General features: G+C 33.8%; 1 protein-coding gene across 1 annotated transcript in view; it reads right to left on the reverse strand.

Moving 5' to 3' along the window:
- PKHD1 (PKHD1 ciliary IPT domain containing fibrocystin/polyductin) overlaps positions 1–26,094 on the reverse strand; it is a 460,859-nt gene that overhangs the window by 149,386 nt on the left and 285,379 nt on the right. The window contains exons 52-54 of the mRNA XM_031012474.3: positions 24,461–24,598; positions 9,037–9,150; positions 5,935–6,022 (exon numbers count right to left, since the gene is read on the reverse strand). Coding sequence (XP_030868334.2) covers positions 5,935–6,022; positions 9,037–9,150; positions 24,461–24,598 — 340 coding nt within the window. The remainder of the gene's footprint in view (positions 1–5,934; positions 6,023–9,036; positions 9,151–24,460; positions 24,599–26,094) is intronic.

The following is a 26,094-nucleotide window of genomic DNA, read 5'->3' on the forward strand; positions in this document are numbered from 1 at the left end:
TAATGAGTGCAAACATTTTCTAGTTGATCATTTGTCATCACATTTTGTAATTGACATGCAGAAATACTGACCTTGTTATATTGTCAAATCTATTATTTACTGCTGTGGCTATTGTTTTGCTTGTTATGATCAGAGCAGTCTTTACTACTTTAAATTATATGTTTACTTAAATTTTCTTCAAATCATTTTATGGTTTTAATTTTTTTACATTTTGTTTTCTAATCCACCTATAATTTAGAGTAAAACATAAAGTGGGAATCTAATTTTATACTTTTCTAAAGGATTTACTAATTATTCCAGCCTGTCTTCAACTAAATTCAAATGCTAATTTATTCAAATTCTAAAAATAATGCATGACTGTGTTTATTTCTTGGTATTCTTTTTAGTTTTGGTGCCAACAACAGATTACTCATATTAGAGGCATACATTTAAAAAAAATAACTGCTAATGTTTGGCTATTTTCTCTCTTTTTTTGGCCTTTTATTATATTTAGTTATATTTGATTTATCATATTTTGGTGTCCCTCAATATGTTCCTCTTATTCTTTTATTTTATTATTATTATACTTTAAGTTTTAGGGTACAGGTGCACAACGTGCAGGTTTGTTACATATGTATACATGTGCCATGTTGGTATGCTGCACCCATTAACTCGTCATTTAGCATTAGGTATATCTCCTAATGCTATCCCTCCCCGCTCCCCTCACCCAACAACAGTCCCCGGTGTGTGATGTTCCCCTTCCTGTGTCCATGTGTTCTCATTGTTCAATTCCCACCTATGAGTGAGAACACGCAGTGTTTGGTTTTGTGTCCTTGTGATAGTTTGATCAGAATGATGGTTTCCAGTTTCATCCATGTCCCTACAAAGGACACGAACTCATCATTTTTTATGGCTGCATAGTATTCCATGGTGTATATGTGCCACATTTTCTTAATCCAGAGTATCGTTGTTGGACATTTAGGTTGGTTCCAAGTCTTTGCTATTGTGAATAGTGCCGCAATAAACATACATGTGCATGTGTCTTTATAGCAGCATGATTTATAATCCTTTGATTATATACCCAGTAATGGGATGGCTGGGTCAAATGGTATTTCTAGTTCTAGATCCCTGAGGAATCGCCACACTGACTTCCACAATGGTTGAACTAGTTTACAGTCCCACCAACAGTGTAAAAGTGTTCCTATTTCTCCACATCCTCTCCAGCACCTGTTGTTTCCTGACTTTTTAATGATCGCCATTCTAACTGGTGTGAGATGGTATCTCATTGTGGTTTTGATTTGCATTTCTCTGATGGCCAGTGATGGTGAGCATTTTTTCATGTGTTTTTTGGCTGCATAAATGTCTTCTTTTGAGAAGTGTCTGTTCATATCCTTCACCTACTTTTTGATGGGGTTGTTTTTTTTTCTTGAAAATTTGTTTGAGTTCATTGTAGATTCTGGATATTAGCCCTTTGTCAGATGAGTAATGTTTGGCTATTTTCAAGTGTTTATTATTCCAAAGAATGTAATGAGTCAGATTCTGATGCATACATTAGACCTGTGATTCAAGTTGTATTAGATTTGACATCTTTAAAATAGTGAACCATCAAATTTTTGTTATGCATCACCATTTATTCTAAACTCTTTTTATGCCACTGAATAGTGTTTTATAGTTTTGTTTTTATAGGTTCTGTAATTTTTCCTAAATTTACTTCTAGATATTTGCGGTTGAAATTTTAAATAAGCTTGTACATTATAATTTAAAAGTTTACTACTTGTATATTAAAAAGATGTTGATGTGCATTTATTGAAGGCAACTGAGAGTTTTTCAGATAATTCTCTAGTTTTATAGGATGAAATATATATTTTATAAACCACATAAAAAGATAGTTTGGATTATTTTCAATAATTGGATCTAATGTATTTTTCTTGCCTGAATATATTGGCTAAAACTTTAATAATAATCTTTAATGACTGTTGTAACAAACGATAATATTTAAGGTCCGTTTTTCTCCTAAAATACAAAACTGTTTGAGAGGAATCCTTTAATGTTTATTTTGTATTATTACTTAAACCAGTGCTTCTCAACTGATGGTTATACCATCCAAATAAATAGCATTAATTTAAAAGAAGTATCCTTGTAGTCTTCATTTACTGTTTATTCCAAGAATGTTTGCTGAATTTTATTAAATGTATTTCCTTTTTGTGCCAAATTGGTCATGTTCTTAATCTTCACATCTGGTATTAAGGTAAATTATATGAATGGATTATTTCATTTCAGATTATCTTTGTTCACTTGAATGAAACACATTCAAATATAGCTTTCTTTGTTTGTTGCTTTTTTATTTATGATTTTTACATTCTATTTGGATGTTTTCTCAGTTTTCTTTTTTGAGTTATTTTTAGTAGCTATAAACAAGTGTAAAGATTATTTTATGCCTGTTCCCTTAAATTAACTGGGAATAGATTATGTAACATAGGAATTATTTGATATTCAACTGATTGGAAGAACTTGGTATAAATTTATGTGAGCCAAATGTATTTTTGGAGATAAATCTTTGATAAATTTATATCTTTCACTATTCCTTGTTCTTTGTTTTATTCTTCTCTAGCCAATTATGATAATTCTAAATTATCGTTAAAAATTCCTTTTTATAAAGTATTTTTCTCAAAAATGTTAAAGTTGCACTATATAGATTTATATTTTTTACATTATAACTCTAACCTATTCTGTACTTACATTTGAACTGTCATTTCTCATTTTATATATTGGGGTTTTCTTGGTATGATTAAAGTTATTAGAGATTAAACCACTACCTCTTTTTAAAAATTTAATCTTACTAATTTTCTACTTTCTATTTCACCAATTTCTGCCTTTTTCTTGCATTGATTGAGTTCATTAGACTTATGGGTTATTTTGTTTCTAATTTCTCATTTTGACAATTATTCTTCTTTGTTTAGAAGAATTATTTGTTTAGAATAACTGTCAATATGAAAACTGTCAATAAGAAAAGTTTGTTTGCTTATTCAATCATGAAAGTATTTAATGTGATGACATGTTTTATAATATCTCGTACGCTATACTCTCATTATTGTTATTTCCCAGCTATTCTGTTGGTAAAGTTTTGATATTTTCTTGGATATAAAAGTTATTTAGAAAATAATTTATTATACCTTTTTTCTTGTAAGAAATTAAGATTGTTGGTTTATATTTTATTTTAATCTCCATGTTTATTATATTGTGATCACATATTATTATTAAAATTTATTAAGGTTGTAATTATGGATATATATTTTTTAGGGTAAAGGAGTAGTTTGATATATAAATTAAATTGCTTTTATTATATTATTCATGTTCTTCATGTTTTCTTTACCTTTTTTAACCTAATTAAAAGATTTGGAACTGAAAGAGATAAATACACGTCTTAGATCGTGATTTTTGTTTCTGTCAATTTCACCTTACATTTCCTAGAGATTTGCTTTATATTTCTATATTGTATTATCTGCTGTAAAACTTTTCTGACTGTTAGTGTTTCGCTATGATTGAAGGCTTTACTAATGTAAATTATAATTATTTAACCAATTTGAAACATTTATTTTGATTTTTACCTGTTTTGTTAATAATTTTGAGGCTCCTTTATTTTGTTTTAGATGTCAATGATATATTCTTATCCAATATTTAACTTTAAATTTCTCCTAGTTGGTTTTAAGTTTTCCTCTGGTAAAAAAGTTATAATTACATTTTGACTTTTAACCCAATTTTTCTATATAGCATTATTTTTAACAAATATTTTGTTTCTGTAACTGGCAAATTTATACTTACTTTCTTATTTCTGTTTTTTTTTAAATATACCTTTTTTGTTGCTTTTATTCTTTTACCATTTCATTTTCTTTTTTTTTTCTATTTTATTATTTATTTTATGGTTTCTTTCATTTTTTCCCCACTGGTGATTTGGAAAGTATATATGCTATTCAAAATTCTAGTAAAACAAATTAACTCATATTTACCTCCTATGGCTATAGTTCCAGATTTTTATCTGATAATTTTGAATGGTGAAGATTCATTTATGTGTCATATTTGCTAAGCTATTATACACAGTTACTCAATCAAACACTAATCTAGGTGTTACTGTGAAGGTATTTTGTCAATGTGGTTAATACAGTTGAGTTTAAGGAGATTAGGCCACCCAATAATGTGGGCGGGCCTCATCAATCAGCCGGAAGACCTTAAAAGCAAAACTGAGATTTCTTTGGGGAGGAAGAAATTCTGCCTTAAGACTGCAAACCAGTTCTTCCGTACTTTACAACGTACTGGCCTGCTTACAGATTTCAAACTCTCCAGCTCCCATAATTGTGTAAATCTATTCCTTGAAATACATCTCTTTATATATAAATGTATGTATATTAATATTTACTATATCTATTGTATAATTTACATACATATAACAGGTAGGATACACACATACACACACACACACATGCACATAACCTACTGATTATGTATTTTTTGTATAAAAAGAACTCTAACTAATACATTAACTTTTCAAGTGTTATGTCATTTCTTTTACAAGAACAATTATTAGAATTTGTTTTAGGCCAGGCATGGTGGCTCATGCCTGTAATCCCAGGCCTTTGGGAGGCCAAGACGGGTGGATCACCTGAGGTCAGGAGTTCAACACCAGCCTGACTGACATGGTGAAACATCTCTACTAAAAATACAAAAATTAGCTGGGCATGGTGGTGTGTGCCTGTAATCCCAGCTACTTGGGAGGCTGAGGCAGGAAAATCACTTGAACCCAGGAGGTGGAGATTGCAATGAGCCAAGATTGTGCCATTGCAATCCATCCTGGCCAATAGAGTGAGACTGTGTCAAAAAAAAAAAGGAATTTGTTTTGTTTTAATAACCATAGTTACACTATAATATTTAAATTATTTCAGTGCTTCTTAGTTATTTATATTATTCTCAAATTTTATTTCTGTTCCCAAATTTTAAATTTAGTTTAATCTCTTTATTTGAACCCTGAATTTTCTTCCATTTTCCACATGAGCATCTTAGCAGTGTGTCCAATTCTTTGGTCACAATATTTTTTTCCTTAAACATTTATAGATGTGGCATCACGATCTTCCCACATGTGATGGTGTAGAGGTGAATGCTAAGGCTAGAAAGCTTGATGTTCCTTTCCTTTACTTTTTGTTCACTCTATTTTTCTTATACTATGAAGATAATGTAATAAAGCAATCACCATCCTTGATATTAATCTTTTCTAATAAAATGTAACTATTCCCATATTCTCTATGTGTATTTCCGTTATAGTTTTCATTATTCTTTCTGTTGTAGTTATTCTGAGTTCTTACTAAAAAGACATATGACCCATAGATAGCTTTTAATTTTCTGATCTCTATTTCTAGTACTTTATCTTTTGTTATTTTTATTTCCTAGTCTTATCCTCTGTGTTCGGATAGGTCTCCATCAGTTTGTTCTTCATTTTACCTATTCAGTTTGAGGAAGCAATGATTCTGTTCTTTACTGCCTCCGATGCATTATTAAATTTCACAATATACTTCATATGTTTCATCTCCCTCCTATTTTATTTCTGTCTATATCTTAATGAGGTACCTTTTCAGCTTAGACATAGTATTCTTACCTCATACTTCATCTCTTATCTCATGGAATTCATATATTTTAAGATTTTATGGACAGCAATAATTATGTATTATCTAAAATTTTCTCCTGAAATAAACTGTGTTCCTCTATTACCTTTTGCATGTTTTGTTCTCCTTCTGTTACGTTATAGAGATATTTTTTAAATTCCCTATAATCGCTTATTTTTCTACTTGCTCATCCTTCAATTATAATGTTTAACCTAAAAATCAGTTTCATATTGTAACAAAATCTCAAGCAGAAGCAACCTAAACAACAACCAAGAAAAAGCCCTAAGTTACTTTCATTCCTTACCTCTCATTTCCTGAGGCAATATCAGCTCCAAGATGTGTCCAGGAGTTCTTAGGATAAGCACTGTAAAGCTGAACTTTCCCATAAACCCCTGAAAATAAAAGGAGTAACAGTTGGATAGAAAAATCCTTCAGAGGAATGAAAGCCAGGTAAGTAAAAGTCATTCCAGAGGCTGTGGTGCAAAACATGTGATATAGAATCTCTATATGAAGGTTCCATATTATTAAAAGCATTATTTAAATGCTCTATTTTACAATACTAAGATATATCTCACATGGCTATGAAATTTATTTTCTCAAATGCTATAGAAAAAAGAATGCTACACCACATCACAATAATCTAAAAGGTGGGAAAATAGACCACTCTAATGACTAAAGTTGAAGAGGTACTCCTTTCCACTCTTATGTGACTCCAAACCATTTGCAATTCTTTTGGAAGTTAACCAGTTTTGATATTTTTTGTTACACACTAGGTTCTCCAAAAGCATGGTTAACTCTATTTCCTTAGGATAGAGTTTTGGAGCTATTAGCTTTATGTTTAGTGGCTGGACTTAATATTTTGTCTTATAAATATCAAGGGAGAGATTTCTAAGTCCTTTGTTTCAAAATGCAATTTATTTCAGACTAATAAATTAAAGGCTTAGGAGAAATGTGCTTGATACAGCCCAGTTTTATTTTTTCATGTCTTTCTTCCTATATGTTTTATTGCCATTTTCAATCATAATTCCTCATATTCTAGTGGTTCAAAATATTTTGACCATGCACCTCACCAGAAAAAGAAAAAACATGTGATTGTGTACTCTAAGCACATATATATTTATTTAGATAACTCAGATATTTATATTTAGATAAAAAATATACACATATATGAATATACTAATATATATTGGTAGAGAAGTTCTAATATTTTATTCCTGCACCCAAATGTATTGTCTGCATATCCCTGGATTGATGCACTGTATTTTATTGCAAGTCATTAATCTAAAAATTTAAAAATGTTACAATTTTCATCAGAAAACATAGAAATAAAAGAAGCAGGAAACCACTAAGGTACAAATAATATGCCTTTGGTGTTCATCTGATAAGGACCAAAAAAAATTCCCAATTAATTAGAACCTAACCAACTGTTTATATCAACATCCACATTTTTTCCATATATCAACTATGAAAATGTCAGAAGATAAGAAAACTAAATCAGGATAAATGGATATAAAAAGAACCCCATTTTCAGGACGTGTCCTGAAACCAATCTTTCATCATAGCATTTATATATTTCATAAGACATCATCATCTAAAACCAAAATCCATCTTTTTTCACTATAGGCTAAGTAAGCTAGGCTGAGAAGGATCCTGAAGTAATTTAAAGAGATTTCCAGCCAAAGCATTTATAACAAAAAGCAGTTCATGTCCTTAAATTTGAATTATCCAGAAAATTTAGTTGACCAGAAAAGCAGATTTCTTGGTCATTTCCAATCATCAAAGGTTTACTGTAAAATGACACCATTTCTTAGTTGTTTCAAGAAGATTACAAATGATTTAATACGATTAAAATTTGTCATCTACTTATGATACTACAAAAATTTGAGCATGCAGTAAAAGAAATACTTCATTCTTTATTCCAATTTAGTATCAAAGAAAATTTCAAAGACACTAGTTTGACCATACAGCCAGGATCGGGGATCAGAGCAGGCATCTGTGGATAGTCCTAAAAGAAAGTTTGTTCCAGTGTTACCACTCTACAGAAAAGAGTGAATACCACAGGCAAAAGAAGATCAAATATTCTTATAATAATCCATCTAGTTTGTCAACTTAGAAAAATTAAAACATTCTTGAACCTCTTGTTATTAGAAAGATAAAATAAATAGCATGCATGGAAAAAACCTTTGGAAACTATAAAGTGCTATCAAAGTATTATATGACAATAGTTATATATTATGGAACTAAGTTAAGAAACTTCATACTGTCTTAACATTATTGTCTCCACTCTATTGAGTACTGAGATCCAGAGAGGGAGCCATTGACTGCTAATGAATATTAAATTTATATCTCATAGTGTTCAGAAACCTCAGAAATGATGGTCCTTGCTCTTTTTCCACAAGGAAAAATGGCTTACTTGAAAACCTCCAACACAGCAATGCATCTAAGGGAGAATCCAAGAAAATTAACAACCAATTTTATTTAAAAATGTTCATATTTTTTTCTTTTAGTTAATTTTTTCTCACTTATATAATAGTTGAAATAAGTTCACTATATTTTATTATTCTTTTAGATATTGTATTGTCACATAGCTTAAATATGATAACATATTTATTATTCTTTTAGCTATTGTATTGTCACACAGCTTAAATATAATAACATATTTTTAAATATAATAACATATTTAAGCTGTGTGACAGTACAATATCTAAAAGAGTAATAAAGTATAGTGAACTTATTTCAACTATTATATAAGTAAGGGAAAAATAACCAAAAAAAATGAACATTCTTGAAGAAAATTGCTTCATGCCAAGAGTTATCCCTCTTTACTTATAAAATTAGTAATGCCCATATAGAAAAAGTGAGAAAATACTTTAAATCTGATGAACATTCTCTTATCCCTCAAAACTGAGTTAGTTGGGGATACATACATATGGTTATACAAGGCCAGTCCCCGTTTCTGTACTTTTACATAGACCAATTTAAAATAGGATTTGGTATTGTGGCAATAGCAAATAAAGAAATTGTCAACAGTGAATGTTTCTTATTAATTTATAGATCTATCAGTTGTATAAATGTATCAATAATCGAGTAGTATTTATAGTTGATAATATTGACTCAGTCGAAACTTTAGTGTCTGATTAATCTGGATCTTAATCCAAATGCTGACACTATAAAGCTGTGTGGTTTTCTGTATGTCGTTCATCATCTCTGAGTCTTAGTTTTGACATCTCTAAAATGGACACTGCTCACAAGAGAGCTGGTAAGTGAAATAATAAATATAAATTGTCTAAAAGGGTGTTTGGAATTTAGCATATGTTCTATGAATAGTATTTCTCTATCAGACACAAGCACACAATACACACACATGCATTTTATTTGTAATAAAAACTATACTATATACTCTTACCAATTGTTCCTGGGTCAATATGAATTCCATTCATACGGTCACAAAAGACTCCCTCTGAGGCTCTAAGGAGAATCAGAAGCTTTTGTTCCTTTTCTAAGGGATTTTCTAAAGTACCTGTTTACAAAGAAAAGTATATCATTCAAATCAATTTGAAATTAAAAGAAAGAGAGGGAGAAATTGCAGTATAATTTCAATAATGCAATGTAGATACTGTGAAGTAGACTATATGGAGGAGTCAATGGTTACGCAGATGAAATAAGAGTAGGATAAAAAAGATTCAGTAAACTTCTTTGAAGGAGACTTATGTATTATTCACCAGGTATTCACTCTTCTTTCTTTATTAGGGCAGCATAAACTTTCCTGACCTACTAATATTTATCATGGTCATATGACTTGCTTTGACCAATGAAATTTGTGTGAAAGTGGCAGGAATATTAGTTTTCAGTTGATGCTTTAAGGGACTTGGCAAGTTGTTTTGTTTTGTTTTATTTCATTTTTTACCAGATCTCTTTCAATGTTGTTCTCTACCATGAATACAGAATTCCTTAAATAGCCTGTGGTATCTGAATGAAGAGATATGCAGAGCAAACCTGAATAGAACACACAAGCTGGAGCCAAGTTCAACCAAGTCTAACACAAATATTTCTTGATGTAAACCACTGAGATTTGGGGATTATTTGTTACACACCATTATTATGGCAAAACCTGCCTGATACACTGTCTATGGCTAGATAACCTTCAAATCTCTTTATATGCATTTTAGCATTTACTCCTCACAACAAACCTGAGAAGTCAGTATAATTATTATCCCAGTTTTAAATATTTGCACATAAAGAGGCTTACAGGTTAAGGGACTTGTCTAAATTGATCCAACTATTAAGTAACAGAATCTATTTGAACAAAGATCTGTTTATGCTAAGTGTTTATTTAACAGATAAGAGGTTATTTTCTAAAACTAAATTCTTTTAGCAGCATAAAGACTCATAAAGACATAAGGCTATGATACTCAGACAGCAGTTGGAATTGTTTCTGACCTAATTTTATTGACGTTAACAGTGGAGTTTGGTATGAAAATTCATACTTCTATGGTATGAGAATTGTTCAGGAAATTTGTCAAATTAGCGTTAGTGAGTATGGACCTAAGGAAGGTTAGTTTCAATGGAACATATGTCTTAGAGTACAAAAATATTAAAGTTATTAAAGTCAGTTGTTTGAGAAGTAACTGGTGGGAAGGTAATCCCAAAATTATATTCCAAATCAGACAGGTTAATAAAAACCACCGGCTATCAAATGCGACTTCCCAGCTTATAAATTCCCGAAAAGATAACCAAAAATGACATTGCTAAATACAATGTGAAATAACTAGTAAACTTACAATTGCCTGGTTTTCATCTTGGTTGCTGGTCTTTTGAGCAACATAAAATCATCCCCCCTTGCTGACGCTTCCTATATACCTGGATAGCCAAAAGGCACAAGGTAAGTCTAAAGCTTGCTACATACCTATTTTTATAGTTCAGCCTTCACAGCCGTTACTCTAGTACTCTGCTGAAAGCAAGCAAGATTCAGACAGGTAAGTAAATCTGCCTAGAGGCATACAGTAGGTCAATGGGTGAGCAAGCCTATATATTTCCAATAATATGCAAAGGTGTGTTGTTCCTCTGTGTAGGTAATGCCACTCCTCAGCTGAGAGCCTGATGCATCATCTTAGTGAAAATAAAGATGTGCTAGAGCAGAAAGAAGGGAAGCAGGGGAGGATGAAAATGTTTAGTAAATGTGTATGGCGTAGTTGTTATCTTGCCATTACAAATCTGTCCAGTAAGCTGTTTTCCAACTGTGATTTCATTTATTTCACGGAGGGTAGTTTAGAGTCTTTGGGAAAAAAAAAAAAAAAAAGTGGCCTAGCACTAAAGAGATACCAGAGAGAAAAAAGTAGGACAGTTTTTGCCCTAGAGAAATGTATGCAGAGTCCCACAAAAAGAGTTCAGCGTTCCTCTAAAATTAGAGATTAAATCAATTATGCAACCCAACACTGCAGCACATGTGGAGCTTTCACAGAAAGTCTGGGCAAAATTAGTTAGCCTGCCGTGATCTTTTGCTATCTGCAACGGCCAGAATTTGGCTTCCTTTTTGTAACTGAGAGAAAACGAAAGATGGAGAATAGGGACTAAGTACAAAGAAGGCAAAGGTGACCTAAGAGAAGGAAATACATGCTATTGTAACATTAAAATGAAATGCTTCTTGAATGTGTAAAAGCTGATAAATGGAAAGCTTTAAAGGCTGAGTTCCTCATTTTCTTCTCAAATCTAGCAATCAAAGAAAGGTGAGGTGCTCTCTCCAGCGTGGACTTTGCCCCTAAATGAGGGTAGCCACCTCTGAGACAGAAGATGCTCAGGATACACAGCTTTTCCTTGGTTTACCTTTGTAAAGCTTCTCTAAACTATACTAAGAGGCATATTAAACCTGGGCAAATTTATGTATTCATAATGGGAGGGAAAATAATTGTCATTGTGCTGCAAAGACATTCCGGATATTTTCACATGCACAATTTAATTCTCACAATTTTATGATGAATACAGTTGAGGTTCTGATGAGGAAACTGAGGCAAAGAGAGGTTAAGTAGCTTGTCAGGAATCACACAGCTGTTAAATGGTGAAGTTGGGCCTTAGACTTAATAAGTACCATCCTAGGACGTGTGGATATGGAGGAATAGAAAAGAAGTAAAGGGAAGCAGGCATTACTTAGTATGATGGTGGGCAGTGAAGGGGAAACAATGTGTTCCAGATGCTAAAATCACCTGGAGAGATGGAAGAAAATGAGTTCTGGCATATGAAAGATAATCATTATAATTATTTGGGGAATATGGCACAAATGGGTTCCAGGAACTTCAAAAGGTAAGAATAAGAAAAAAAGGCATTTCATTATTTTATTAACTAAAGCTCTTTGATGGAATCAAGTATAATCCTAGTTTGCACTTAAGCCCACTCTGTCAACGTGACTCACCAGACCTTGTACCAAGCCAACCCATAAGAAATTATTTACCCTTCCTTCAACTCACTCTCCTCTGTGCTCATGAGATTTCCCAGCATTTATGTTTTACCTTCATCTTAACTAACTCTGATTCATCCCTCAAAACTTGGCTCCACCATAATTTATTCCTAAAAGCCTTCTATGATCTTGAATTAGATGCCCCCTTTTGTGTGTAAAATCTTCTGTACCCCTTGCTAAAGTAATTCTACTTCAAGAAACTTGTCCTAAAGAACTAGTAGGGGACAAGGACAAAGAATAATGCTCAAAGTTCTCCACTGCAGTGTTATTTATTTATAATTGGCAACATTTAAAAACACCTTGAAATAGCAAACAATTAGAAATATTTTTGTCCATTTTAAACTCTGTCCTTTCTTCCCAGACTTTTTGACACACTTAATAGCTGAAACATACAAGTCCCCAAGCAACCATATACTCCCTTGCCTCTGCCCCCCTCTGCCTTCATTCCTGTTTTTGTCACGGCCAACTCTTACATACTTTCAAACCCAGTTCAGATGCCACCTCTTCTGGAAATGCCCTTGTCAAGTAAGTCTGGGTTAAGTGACCTTCTAAGGGCTATCACAGAATGCCATGTTTTGCCACAATACTTCTAAAACTATACTGTAAGGGCCATTTACCTGATTGCCTCCTTCTCTCAGTGAGCGCAAGAAGAAACTATGTATTCCCAGCAGAGTTTATTTGAAGATATTTTATTCCAGAAGTGTTTAACTTGGTAATTTTTACCAACCCTCCTGGAGAAAACAATTGGAATAAAGAAAAATACCCCATAGTAATAAAAGACTAATTTCACCAGTAAATTACAACTTTTAAGCATTTATGTACCTACCATTATAGCTTAAAAATATATACTGCAAAAATCAACAGAACTACAAGGACAAATGGATATACCTATACTTGTAGTAAAGCCAACACAACTGTTGCTAAAAAAAAAAAATACAATAATGATACAGCAGTTTTGAATAATGCAATTTGCATATTTGACATAACAGGCATAGATGGAAAACTAGACCCACAAAGAACGCACATTCTTTTAAAGCTTGCACAAGACATTTAAAAAAATTGATCATATGATGATGACAAAGCAGTTTAACAAATTTTTAAAAATTGGAATTATACAGCATTTGTTTTCTGACCATAGTTCCATCAAAATTTACAATTCATAATAAAAAAAATTTCAAAAGTGAGCTATATTAAAGATCTTTCCAATTATCAAAGAATACCAATAAGAACGTAAAAAAGCAGCCAGACGTGGTGGCTCATTCCCGTAATCCCAGCACTTTCGGAGGCCAAGGCAGGCGGATCACAAGGTCAAGAGATCTAGACCATTCTGGCCAACATGGTGAAACCTTGTCTCTACTAAAAATACAAAAATTAGCTGGGCGTGGTGCGACGCACCTGTAGTCTCAGCTACTCAAGAGGCTGAGGCAGGAGAATAGCTTGGATCCCAGTTGCGGAGGTTGCAGTGAGCCGAGATCGCACCACACTGCACTCCAGCCTGGTGACAGAGCGAGACTCCATCTCAAAGAAAAAAAAAAAAAAAAGAAAGTAAAAAAGCAAGCCACAGAGTGGGAAAAGACATTTGTACTACTTATAACCAACACAAGATACATTCCAAAATATATAAATGACTTTGATAAATCAATATAAAACAGGTACATTCATCATTAAAAAAGAGTAAGAGAACAGCTATTTCACAAAACAAGATACCCTCAAATAAATAATAAATACATTCTACTATGCTCAATCATATCATAAAAAAGAAATAAAAATTAAAACAAGAATGAGATCTCACTACATATCCAGTAGACTGGATTTATAATGTTTAATTAAGCATATATTTTTCATTTTATAAAATTTGTTGTATCTGTATGTCATTTTTCCACAATTAATAAAAATATATTAAATGACTATGTTCCAAGAATACTCTTCAATGAGTTTTGTTGATCAAAAGAGGGGAAACTGGCCAAAATTTTAGTCACATCTTCTGAATATACTATTTTCCAGGTGCTAGTCGCTGAATCCAAAGCAACAAATTGTATTTTTATATAATTTGTATTTTTATCTGAGTTAATCTTAAAACTCTATAAATATCATGACTGCACATGAAAGATAAAGAAATTACCCCCAAAATAAATTTTGTACATTTTTCCCTTGTCCTCAGAAGTGGGTTAAATGGTGATGACTTTGGAAGTTGAGCTTCTACCCGAAGCATAACCATTTTTCTCATGCCCTGCAATAGCGATTTTCTGAAGACCAGAGCCTCTAGAACCTTCTTGCTATCATATAAACCCAAGCTGGTAAATAGCACTTGAACCAAGTAAATTGCAGCACATATTTTTTTCTGAATTAGCTTTTAATTCCCAGTGTATATTTGACTCGCTTATTCCTAAAACATTCCTCCCCAGTAGAACTGATTCCATCTGAAAATAAATGTAGGGTAGAATGGGGCTTGCAGTCCAGTAAGATAAAAATTGGTTATAAAAATCAGTAGGCATTATCAAATTATAATGTCCAACCCCTCATAAAGTGATTTTATTCAGGCTAACAAATTTTCATTTTTAATGAGGCCTTTCAATTTATCAATTAATGGAATATTAAAATAAACATGAAAATATGTTATTCATTCACTACTTGCAAAATGTACAAAAATTCTGAAAACTTCCTCCATAAGGTCGAGGAAATTACCTCATTTCTTTAAGCCTCAGTTTCCTCAATGATAAAATAGGCACAATAATAGCATCCATTTTTTGTAAGGTTAAATGATTTAGTCCATGCTAATAGTACATGGCACAGTATCTGTATATGATACATGTTTTTAAAAAATGTTGGCTCTTAACAATATTAATAATAGTAGTAAAAAAAAAAAAACAGTAATAGTAACCATGGAGGTATCACACTTATTTAAAATTAACCTTTAAATTTGAAAACTTAAAAAAATAAGGCAAGCTCTTCCTAGCAAGTAATATCTAATTCCTAAAGTACTAGCTAGACACTAGACATTTCAAAGCAAAAATATTAAGTGACTACTTATTTCAATGTCCAGCCCAAGGAACTTCAGAAAACACAAAGTTTACCTTAAACTGAAACATTCCTGTAAGTTTTCTAACTAAAAAAAAATCATTCATTCATTTATTCATGAGCTTTCCTAAAATTATTTTGTTTGTATGCAAAATTAGTTTATAATACATTTATTATATGATTAATTATTTTAATAAATAAATCCCTAAGAAATATTATATTACTGTTATATGGATTCATGAATCAAAAGTACAGTTTAAGAAAGACTGATTTAAAAATTATTAAAATAGGAAAGATGATTACTGCAAATGCCTTTAGTAGAGACTAACTGATGTCCCAATAGGACAGAAGAATCTTTATTTGTATTAGTGTTTGGCTTAAAAAATATATTAAAACTACACACACACATATAGATTTAAGGATAATGTGATGTTGTGAGAGAACTGATATCCATCAGAAAATAAACAGATCTTTCTATTCTTAATATCATTTTGAAATAAGTATTATTTAACTGTTGGCTTCCAGCCTTATTAGGGACTCTCCAAGCACAGAAATGAGTTTTAGTGTTTCCTGTACCTCTAAGGGGCAAAGGTTTTACACTTTTGCTCCTGGTTAAATGGAGCAAATGGTTAAATGGTTAAATAAGTAACAGCTTCAAAAGTCACATCCCTTTTATGTCACCTTTTTATTTTATCAAACAACCGTTAGTTTGATTAGGGAACTGTGCATCTAAATAAACTGAACTAACCATCTATTTTGCAGGTATCTATGTACACTTATATTATACACATTGCATATGTGGGTATTTGTGTCATTTTCTAATCATAGTTAAATTTGAAGGAGGACATACTTTTTTAACTTTGTATATTTTTTTAAATGAACGTCACATACAAGATTCTCTCTGGCTGCTCAATGGGTCTGACTACTGGGTATTGTGGCTTTAAGCTGGAGGATATGTTTTAATCTACGCTTTTCTCAGGTTTGTCTCCTTCTTATTACTTAATCATCCAATGAGCCTTACAGAACTGTCAGTTTGAAAGGCAATAAACTGTGTATGGATTTTTCTTCTTCTTTAGGATTGAGAAAGTCCCAATCATGGAAGCAATGAAAGAAACTTCCATATACCTAGTACTTCATTTCCTGACAATCAAAGGCACGTGCTAATGATGACCTTAGGCTTCTGGCTACAAACGTGAGACAGGGCTGACAAATACCCATCACTGACCCTGAAAAACAATATGTGACAAGTTTTAGGATAAAAGCCCGAGTGCCTAGGATAATTACTGAGCAACTAGACAGTGCATCATGTGACCTGGTTGTGACAGGCCAAAGAAACAACGAACTGCTGTGTCCCCAGGGATACCAATGGTTGGGGCATATCTTGTTGACTAGGGATCAAGGAGGGTTCTATTAAACTTTAAATATCCATTAGGATATGTGTTTCAAAAATGTATTTTTACAATACAAATAAATTTTATAAAATTATATACATTTATTATTTTATATTATTTAAATAATATATTTATTTTATATTATTTAAATATATTTATTTTATATTATTTTAATAATTAATACAAATGTATTATTATTGGTAACCCCTATCTGAAGTCCTTCTAAAAATATTAAAAGAAGATTTTTCATTTGCAGTTTTAAAAGTACAATATTAAAACAGTCTTAATTGAGTTGACTGTTTGGGTCAATAACAAGTTAACAGCATTGATATCTAAAACAACAAGGAACATATTTGTTAAAGCATGAGAACAATGTCTCATATAAGAGGAGACATTGATGAAAGGGAAGGGCTGAGACAGCTACTCATGGGCAAAGCTTTTACATGTTTAAAAAAACATTTAAATCAAATAACAAACAAATGTTTATTTAACAAGCTTTGAGTTGGGGACATTTTTAAGTCAGTTTCCTGTTCTAACAGATTGTAAAAATGAAAATACTTTGAATCCTACAACACATCAACTTTTTTAATTTGTTTTTGTAACTCCTTTTTTCCTTTCACATAGGGGATAAATATATTGTAGTCATTTAAACATTAACACCATAATTTCTTCCTCACAGATGTAGACATTTAAGTGTAAGGAGATTGAATGTTTTCCAAGAAAAAGGCAGTGAGCTGAAAGACAAACCTAAACAGGCCCATTCACTTATATATACATTATTAGTCATAACAGCATATTATCAGAATTCTACAACGCAGTAGGTACTAGGGTTATAAAATGTTCTGATTAAGTCTATCATATAATGGAGATAGGACACTAATTAAAACATGCTATTCATATCATTACCGAATGCAGTAATGGCAACATGAATGAGTAGCACGGATCAGAAGGAAAGGTAACTGAAATCTACTGCATGGAGACAGGAGAGGCTTCATATAGGTTGGTGCAAAAGTAATTGTGGTTTTTGCCATTAAATAGTAAAGGTAGTCCTTGGGCAAAGGCTTGAAGGATGATATTTAAGATAGCTAAAACAGCCATTTGTCCTGGTCCTGTTTTTTGTCAGCTCTGAGACCTTGAAACAAATCAATTATCTCTCTGGATTTCAGTTTCCTTACCAATAAAACGAGACAGACGTTTCAAACAATCACAGAGATTTGCAGCATCACAGTTATGAATCTTCTATTGGGGAATTTTCCAGAAATTGTACAATGAGTTACTAAACTAAAATCACAATTCATGTCTCTGGAATTTCCATATTTATGAAGCTAATTTCTGTCTTGTTAAAGCCATACTCAAGAGACTATCAATAAGTAGCAATTCTCAGCATAATTTGGACTCATTTAGAAAGCAATACTGTATATCTCAAAATCTAGCCCATGAAACTCATGACGTTCACTATAAACTCACTACTATTCACTATTCTTTAGCTACAGGGGCTGCCTTTCTGCCTCACGACTACCACACAAAGCACATTTCTCCCTCGGGACCTTTGCACTAGCTCTCCCTCAGCCTGAAATGCTCTTGTTCAAATCTTCGCAGGTCTAGCTTTTTCTTGTCTCTATAGTCTGTCACATTGACTTGTTAGAAAGGTCTTTACTATCTAACATATGGTTGCCAGCATCCAACCTGGACCTCTCATTAATTACTTTTCCTATTTAATTTCTTCCAGAGAATGTATTACCATCTAAACTTATCTTCCTCATTTATTTTACTATTTAATTGTCTGTTTCCCCCAATAAAATAATGCAAGCAGGAATTGTTCACTACTGAATGTCTTGTTCACTGTGGAATATTCAAATGCCAGAAAGAATGCCTGAAACTGAGTTGGCATTCAATGAAAGAGGGAGGTGGGAGGAGGTAAAGGAGGAAGGGACAAATCTACGAAAGAAACTTTGGAAAATCACCATATCAGAGGAATTATTTTCTCCTTAGTATCGATTTATTCATTTCATTTCACCATCCAAAAGAAAACCAGTTATTCATGAAAGCAATCCTACAAAGGTTTGATGCCATGACTCAGTATGGACAACTATTCATTTTCAACCATGAAATTCAATATGTTCAATGACACCTCAGGCTATATACTAAAGCCAAAAAATGAAGTTGTTAAAGAATAGATAAATGGTATTGAGTTTATGAAAAGTTATTGCTCCTGAAGCAGTAAGTGTTGCATTTTTATTTGTTTTACATGAAAAGTAATAATTTGTGTCAAAACCATATTTATCAGCCATTATAAAAAACAAAAAGCTGGAATAAGATGGCCAATTTTCTTTACTATTTTCTTTGCCATTTCCACTGTATCTCATATTACTGACTACTTCCTCTTGTAAATTGCCTCTTTTGTTTCAAGATATTATTTTCGTGTCATTTCATTTTCTTTCCACCTATATAACTGTTTCTTTTCCATTCTTATTCCTGAACTCAGCTTCCTCTACCACCCTTCAAAGACTTGCGCTCCTCAAAATTTCTATCCACAAAATCTGTTTGGCCAGTTTTATTCACACTTTTAATTTCACATTTGAGCTGATGATCCTCATATATGTACATTTAGCGCAGACCTCTCTCACTGGTTTCTTTATTCATAAATCTACTTGTTCTCTAGATATTATCACTTAGATCTTTCACTGAAATCTAACTTTGAAATTTATGAGTCTGGGTACTTAACAAACCAATGTATAAAGTTTACTGTATATTCAACATTGTTCAAGCATTTTAATAAACATTAACTAATTTACTTTTTTTAAAACTCTATGAAATACATACTATTATTATTTCTACTTTGGAGATAAGAGTACTGAGACACAGCTAGTTCATATAACTTGCCGAGGGCCATTCAACTAATGAGGGATGGAAAAGGCACTCATTCCTGGCATCCCCATTGGTGCAGATCTCCCAACCCGAAACCCTGGATGTATCCCAAATAACTCTTCCTTGCCTCAGACCAAAATTCTCACTAGGTTCTAGTGATTTTTACCTCCTCAATGCTTCTCTAATTAATTCTTTACTCTTTAACTCCTGTACCTTATTTCACTCCCTGACAATTTCTTTCCTGAAACATCTCAGTAGGCTTCTCACTTTTCACTGTGTCCCTTTTAAGTGCATTCTCTACACTTCCAGCACTAATTTTTCTAAGAATAAATATAATCATGTCACTTCCTTGCTTAAAACTATCCAGTGACTACCCACAGCCTTCATAGGAAAATCCAAACTCCTTGGCATAGTATATCAGGTCAAGGTGCTTCATCTACTACCACCATTTCATACAAAGCCTACAATCCAGACATATCCATCCCCTACAGTTTCCTAAAAGTATAATGCTCATCTAAAATATGTACCTGTTCACATCTCTTCCTTTATCTTTAAGCTCCCTCTAGGTTGGAAGACATGATCCTTCCAATCATGTTTTTACTCATTTGTCACACTATTTTATTGAGACACCTCTTGAAAGTTCAGGTTCATGATTTCTGTTTCTATATGCCCAGTATCCCCCATGGTACTTGGTACATGGCAGACGCTGAGTAAACCCATGTTAAATGAAAGAATGGACACACATGTGAAATTCTTTAAGCTTATCTTAAGTGTTTTATCAGACTAATGAGACAAGCACTGAACGAAGAATGAAATTGAGTTTGGCATTTGTGATGCAGCTATGGCCCTCTAAGCAAAGCTTTGATCTTGAGCTTCCTTTCTAATTCTAGCATTCTATGATTCAACTCTATTAAAAGTCCATTGATACCTTTGCCAGCACCAGTTGCCTTACAAGCAGGACCACCGGCTGGGCATGGTGGCTCATGCCTATAATCCCAGCACTTTGGGAGCCCAAGGCAGGCGGATCACAAGGTCAGGAGTTCAAGACCAGCCTGGTCAACATGGTGAAACCCTGTCTCTAATAAAACTACAAAAATTAGCCAGGCATGGTGGCGAGCAGCTATAATCCCAGCTACTTGGGAGGCTGAGGCAGGAGAATTACTTAAAACTGGAAGGCAGAGGTTGCAACGAGCTGAGATGGTGCCACTGCACTCCAGCCTGGGCAATAAGAGCAAAACTCCATCTCAAGAAAAAAAAAAAAGCAGGATCACCAAAAAATATAATTCCACAATGTTGGGACTTGGATCAAATGGCATCAGATAGCAGGCATACTCTGGCAGCACTCTGTGCCAATGTCCAAATCTATTAAGTTTGTTTACTAACTAGTCTTATTATCTGTTTCATGTTGGGATTTCTTTAGGGTGTGGTAAAACTGGACAGATGGGTTGAAAGTCTTCCTTCAGGCATAATACACATAGGATTGGGCAGATGGGTTCCAATAACCAACCTTTAGGCCTGGAACACATGGATGAAGCAAAGAGAAAAAGAATACACCACTATCCAGTGATGGGTGGAAAATAGAATTGGGAATGGAGAAATTTTTAAATGAGACCTGAAATATATAAAGTAAAACTGGAAAGTGGCACAGTGTCACTTACCTTCAAAGGTACAAATTTTTCAGGCAGCAAGCTATATATTATAGTAATGAGTGACCTTAGAAATCTAAATGTAACTTACTGAAAAAAGAGATCAATCTTAGCAATAAAAGATATCAACTGGAAATAAGTTTTGTAGTAACAAGAACAGGGCTCAACTGTATTTAATATCTCTCAATTAATTGGATGAGGATTTTACAGAATATTAAACAAATGGGCAAATGGTAGTAATCTGTGAGGAAAAGACCAGACTTCAACAGAATATCTGCAGTGTAGAAAGATGAACTGAAATAATTAAATGAAGGGATAGGTAAAAAGTATTGCCCTTAGATTCCCTCAAAACCCAAGGGAAAGCAAAATCAGCCCAATACAACTGTACAATGTAGAGATATGTATTTGTGGCAGCACAAATATAAAGAGCAGGAATTAGAGCTGACAGTGTAGTTGGCAGGACTAACGGCATGACCTGGCTGGAAAAAGAAGTCAGTTTAATATTTGACTGTATTAACAGAAGAATCGTATCTGTTCTGATAGCTGGAGGCTGACTGTGCTGGAGAGCTTCTGTTGACACCTCCATTTCCAAACTGTGCTTCTCCACCCTACCCAGTGCCCCAGGATGTGGCTGACCTATGTGTACTGCATCAAGGAGTTCTCCTTTATTCTGACTTCCAGTCGGATGTGGCCAAATGGTAGCACAAGCAGAAGACAGGAGGGAAACAAAAGAATGAGGTAAGAGTGTTTATTCCTATAGTTTCTTCCATGTACTGGTTAAATCCCAGCCATACAAAGGCCATGCCTCTGGGATGGTCTGACAACCATCTCTAAACCTCCCTCTTTATCTCTGGGTTCCTATAACATTCTTTTCTCAATCCTTTATGGCAAGAGGTAGTAAGGATAACTGGCTTTATTAGCCCTAGGGTATACCTCATCCCATTTGGATCTTTGTAAATCATTTCTTTATTTAAATCCCTTCAAACTGTCTAATGCATATGACATATATTTTCTGTGGGCACCCTGGCTGATAAACATTTATTGAACACCTACTACATACCAAGCACTTCCTATGAGTTATGTTTAATATCCCTCTGAAGAAGGTTCTACTCTTATCCCACATACGTTGCAGATGAAGAAATGAAGGTGCCCAGAGGTTGACTTGCTTAAGGTCAAACAGCCAACAGGTGGCCAAGGTGGATTTGGTCCCCCCACCATCTGACTTAGAGCCCATTCTGTTAACTGCTATACTCATCTCACTCTGTTCAGAATAGTCAGATCCCACCCGGGAATAGTTCTTTCTCCCTGGCTTTCAGAGGAATTAAACAAAACAAAGTTGTGTTTAGAGGCAATGCCAACAAGAAAGAGGGAATCTCATAACTATGGGAAATCGGGTGTATAAATTTGTAAAATTTTTCTGAAAAGCAATTTGGCAGCATGTATTAAAAATCTTAAAATATGTTCTTATCCTTAGGCCCATTAATTTCATGTTTAAAAGCCCATCCTAAGGAAATGAAGATATGAATAATGATTTAATTACTGAATGTTCATTGCAGAGTGAGTTACAAGGACAAAAATCTGAAATAACTTAGGTGCTTAACAATAGAAACATGGCTAAATTATTATATATACATGTATATCTATATATTCCCATATATTATATAATGTTGAAATTATTGAAGTTGGGCCTTTGAAATATAATGAGTTGTGGAAATTCTTACATTGTTTATATAGGATCAAAAAAATCAAAGTATGTACCCTACATTTTGAAATACATGTGTGCATGTGTGTGTATGTGTAAGAAAAAAAAATGACTTTGAGATAAAACACCAAAATATTAATTGTGGTTATATTTGCACTTGGAAATATTTGCACTTGGAAACTTTGAGTGATCACTTCATTTCCACCACATAATTGTCTTTGTTTTTCTGTATTTGCAGTTTTGTACCACAGACTAAAAAGAAATACTTAAAACAGCAATAACTATGAACCATGGTTATAAACTGTATGACCTAAAACAGAAAAGATTCAAAAAGATGTGAATGAAGGGCTATAGAATTAAAAGGAGTAAGATACTTGTCCTGAATGGCTCAAGGGGAAGAGCCTGAACCTATAGAAATTGGAGGAAGATATATTTTAGCTTAATAGAGCAAAAAGAATTCTAATAGGATTTTAAACAATGGGAACAGGTTGCCTTGAAAGGTTTTGATTTTTTTGTCACTGGAAGTATTCAAGAAAAGGATTGACCATATTTTTTCAGAAATCTTTTTACAGTAACTTAACCTTTGTTCAGGTAATTAGACCTAGAATTTTCTCCCAACTGAGATTCTAAAATTTTCATGCTACCTAACAAGGATATCTAAATATTTCCTTACCACCAGAGATGTATTTCTTTGGAATAAGATATGATTTTTTTCTGGGCATTCTCTTTCAATCTTCTTCCTGGGGCAAAGTAAAATGCCTTACTAAAGTTCTAAAGTAGTTCCTTTGGAGACAGGGTACATGTCTTTTCAGCATTTATACCTATTGCTTACGACAGTTCTAAGTATACAGTCTACCCATAACATTTCAGGTTTTTTATTTAAGTAAGCCAAATCTGGTTAATACACTACCCTAGATCCATTCCATTCTGCCTGTCCTGTGGCCTCAACAACATGATCCACTTCCCAGCAAGAGGAGCCTCATCTCCTAGCACCTACTGATTCTCTGGTCCTTCCACTAGCTACCCAGGGAGCCACAAAAATAACAAAGTCAGAGGAGTTAATGGCATGGAATGGGCCAGGTGAGATGCTTGCCTTCTCCTCACTACCTCCCCTATATTGTCCCAAGGTATGGTGGTTCTAATAAGGCTTCTCTCAAGATATCCCACATAACCAAGCAAACCAAGCATGCTTCTTTGAGAAGCTGTGGCTACCTTGTATTTGCTTTCCCTCCCTTTCCTCCTCACTTTTCTTTTCCCTTCACTCACACGTCTTTGGGATTATTTGTCCCAGTAAAGTGCTAGCAGATAGCTTTGCTTTCAAGTCTGTTTTCCCAGGAAATTATGTTAAGACAACAATTGAAATTTTACTGTGAGTTAGTTGATCAGATGATATCAAATCCATCCTATGATATCTTCTGAAAGAGCAAGTTAAAGGCATATTCTGACACAAAGAAAACCTAAAGGAAGAACTGATCTGTAGCCTGGAGGAGGTAAAAAATCGCCCTGGAATGAGCAGCAGCAGGCGGACCAGAAACAGCCTGATAGTACACGGGCATGAAAGAATGACCAATACAAGCCACCTCTGACCACATGTAAAGCTTGCCGAAGAGCAACTTTACTGGTGCACTCACTACTACCTTAACCCTCCCTAAACTCTGTTAAGCAACCTGCTTGATGATACCATCTGTTTCCCAGAGCCCCTTCTCACAGAATATAATTCCCAACATGCTGGCAATCCTTGTGCCTTTACTCACCAACTTTCAGCTCCCCGCCTGCAATGACCATGCATGCCACACTCAGAACATTGCTTCTGTCCACAGGGAAGTCTAAGGTCCCCATCACATACAGCCCTTTGAAGAATGGAAGATCTGTATCCACAAGGACAGTTCTGTCTGTGGAAGAAAAAGAAATTGCTCAGATATGTCACAAAAACAAGAATTACATGTTTATTCTGGGGTTCTCCCAGCAGTTTGGGAGCTGTGTACAGTGTTATCTAAACCAGGACAGGTATAGCAACTGGAAGAACAAATAGTCTGCCAAAAGCTAGGACTTACTGAACAGGAAAATAAGTTCTGATTGATAAATGCTGCCATTGCTTAACACACCACGTTCATGGACAAAATTCACTGCTTATGCACCAAACAGCTGCCCCAAGTCTAGTGCAGTGGAAACACACAGATCGAATGAGCTCCCTACACTTTGTCCTGTCTCTTCACTTTTGGCTCTAGTTTCAGGGATGTACAGAACAGTAGACATGACATTGGCCTCTGAAGGAAGACTATTTGGATGTGAATACCAATTCTCCTACTTACTAGCTGTCTAGGCAAATAACTTTATCTCTCTGTGCCTCGGTTATCTCATCTGTGGAATGGGAATAATACTAAAAACAACTGTTTCGTTCACAGGACTTTTTGTGAGGGTTAACTCATTTAATTGAGTTAATAGATTGAAAGTGGTTATACAATGTTAGTAAGCTATCTCTAATTCCCTAAGTCCCATTGTATAAGGTAAAGTACATGGTGCATGCTTAATAAACGCTTGATGTTATTATTTTTACTGTTGTCCCTTAGCTTCCCATGCTTATAGTGCTTACTGGACAATTTAAAATCATTATATTTTATTTCCCCTTTCATAAAAACAGTCTTCATATAACTTCAGAAGAAATAATCATAGCTGTTGCCTGAGATTTACTATAGAGTAATATATAAACACAACATTTTCATTTAAAACAACAAGTATTTCATGTATGCCAAAGCATTAAGTGTTACTTTCTGAAATTTAGCAGTAATTCAACACTATAAATGACATCAAATAAAGATTTTTGCTTAAATTTCTAGTACCATAATCACCAACACATGTAAAGATTTATAAGGAATTCTTTTGTTAGTATAATCTCATCTCTCATTCTAGGAAACAATGCACTTGCTCTTCTTAAGGACATGCCCAAGCAAATTAACTTGTCATGAGTTGTCTTTCCTAGCCCCTCCCTGCTTCCTGCATTATAAGAATGGCCATGCCCTCCTGTGGCAGAGACTATAGGGCTGTAAACCAACCATTTCTCTTGTTTTCCTAAGTTCAGTTAGACTACAGTTTCCACCTCCTTTGCAGGTTGATGAAGCCATGTGACTGAGTTGTAGCCAATAAAATGTGGGAAAAATTAAAGTATGACATCTCTAGGCCTGGTCCATAAATTCTGCATGCCTTTTCCCTCCCCTTTTCTCTCAGTTAGATGTAGAGCAGTGGTTCTCAAAGTATGGTCCTATCCCATCAGGATGCAAAGCAAGCATTAGTTCTGCTAGCAAGCTATTCTCTCTCCTCACTGGCTCCACCACTCTCCCTGGGGAAACAACCTCTCTCTTTTACAATTCAGTGACACCCTGTACATACA

This window comes from Gorilla gorilla, chromosome 5 (assembly GCF_029281585.2).
Source record: "Gorilla gorilla gorilla isolate KB3781 chromosome 5, NHGRI_mGorGor1-v2.1_pri, whole genome shotgun sequence".
Lineage (NCBI taxonomy): Eukaryota > Metazoa > Chordata > Mammalia > Primates > Hominidae > Gorilla > Gorilla gorilla.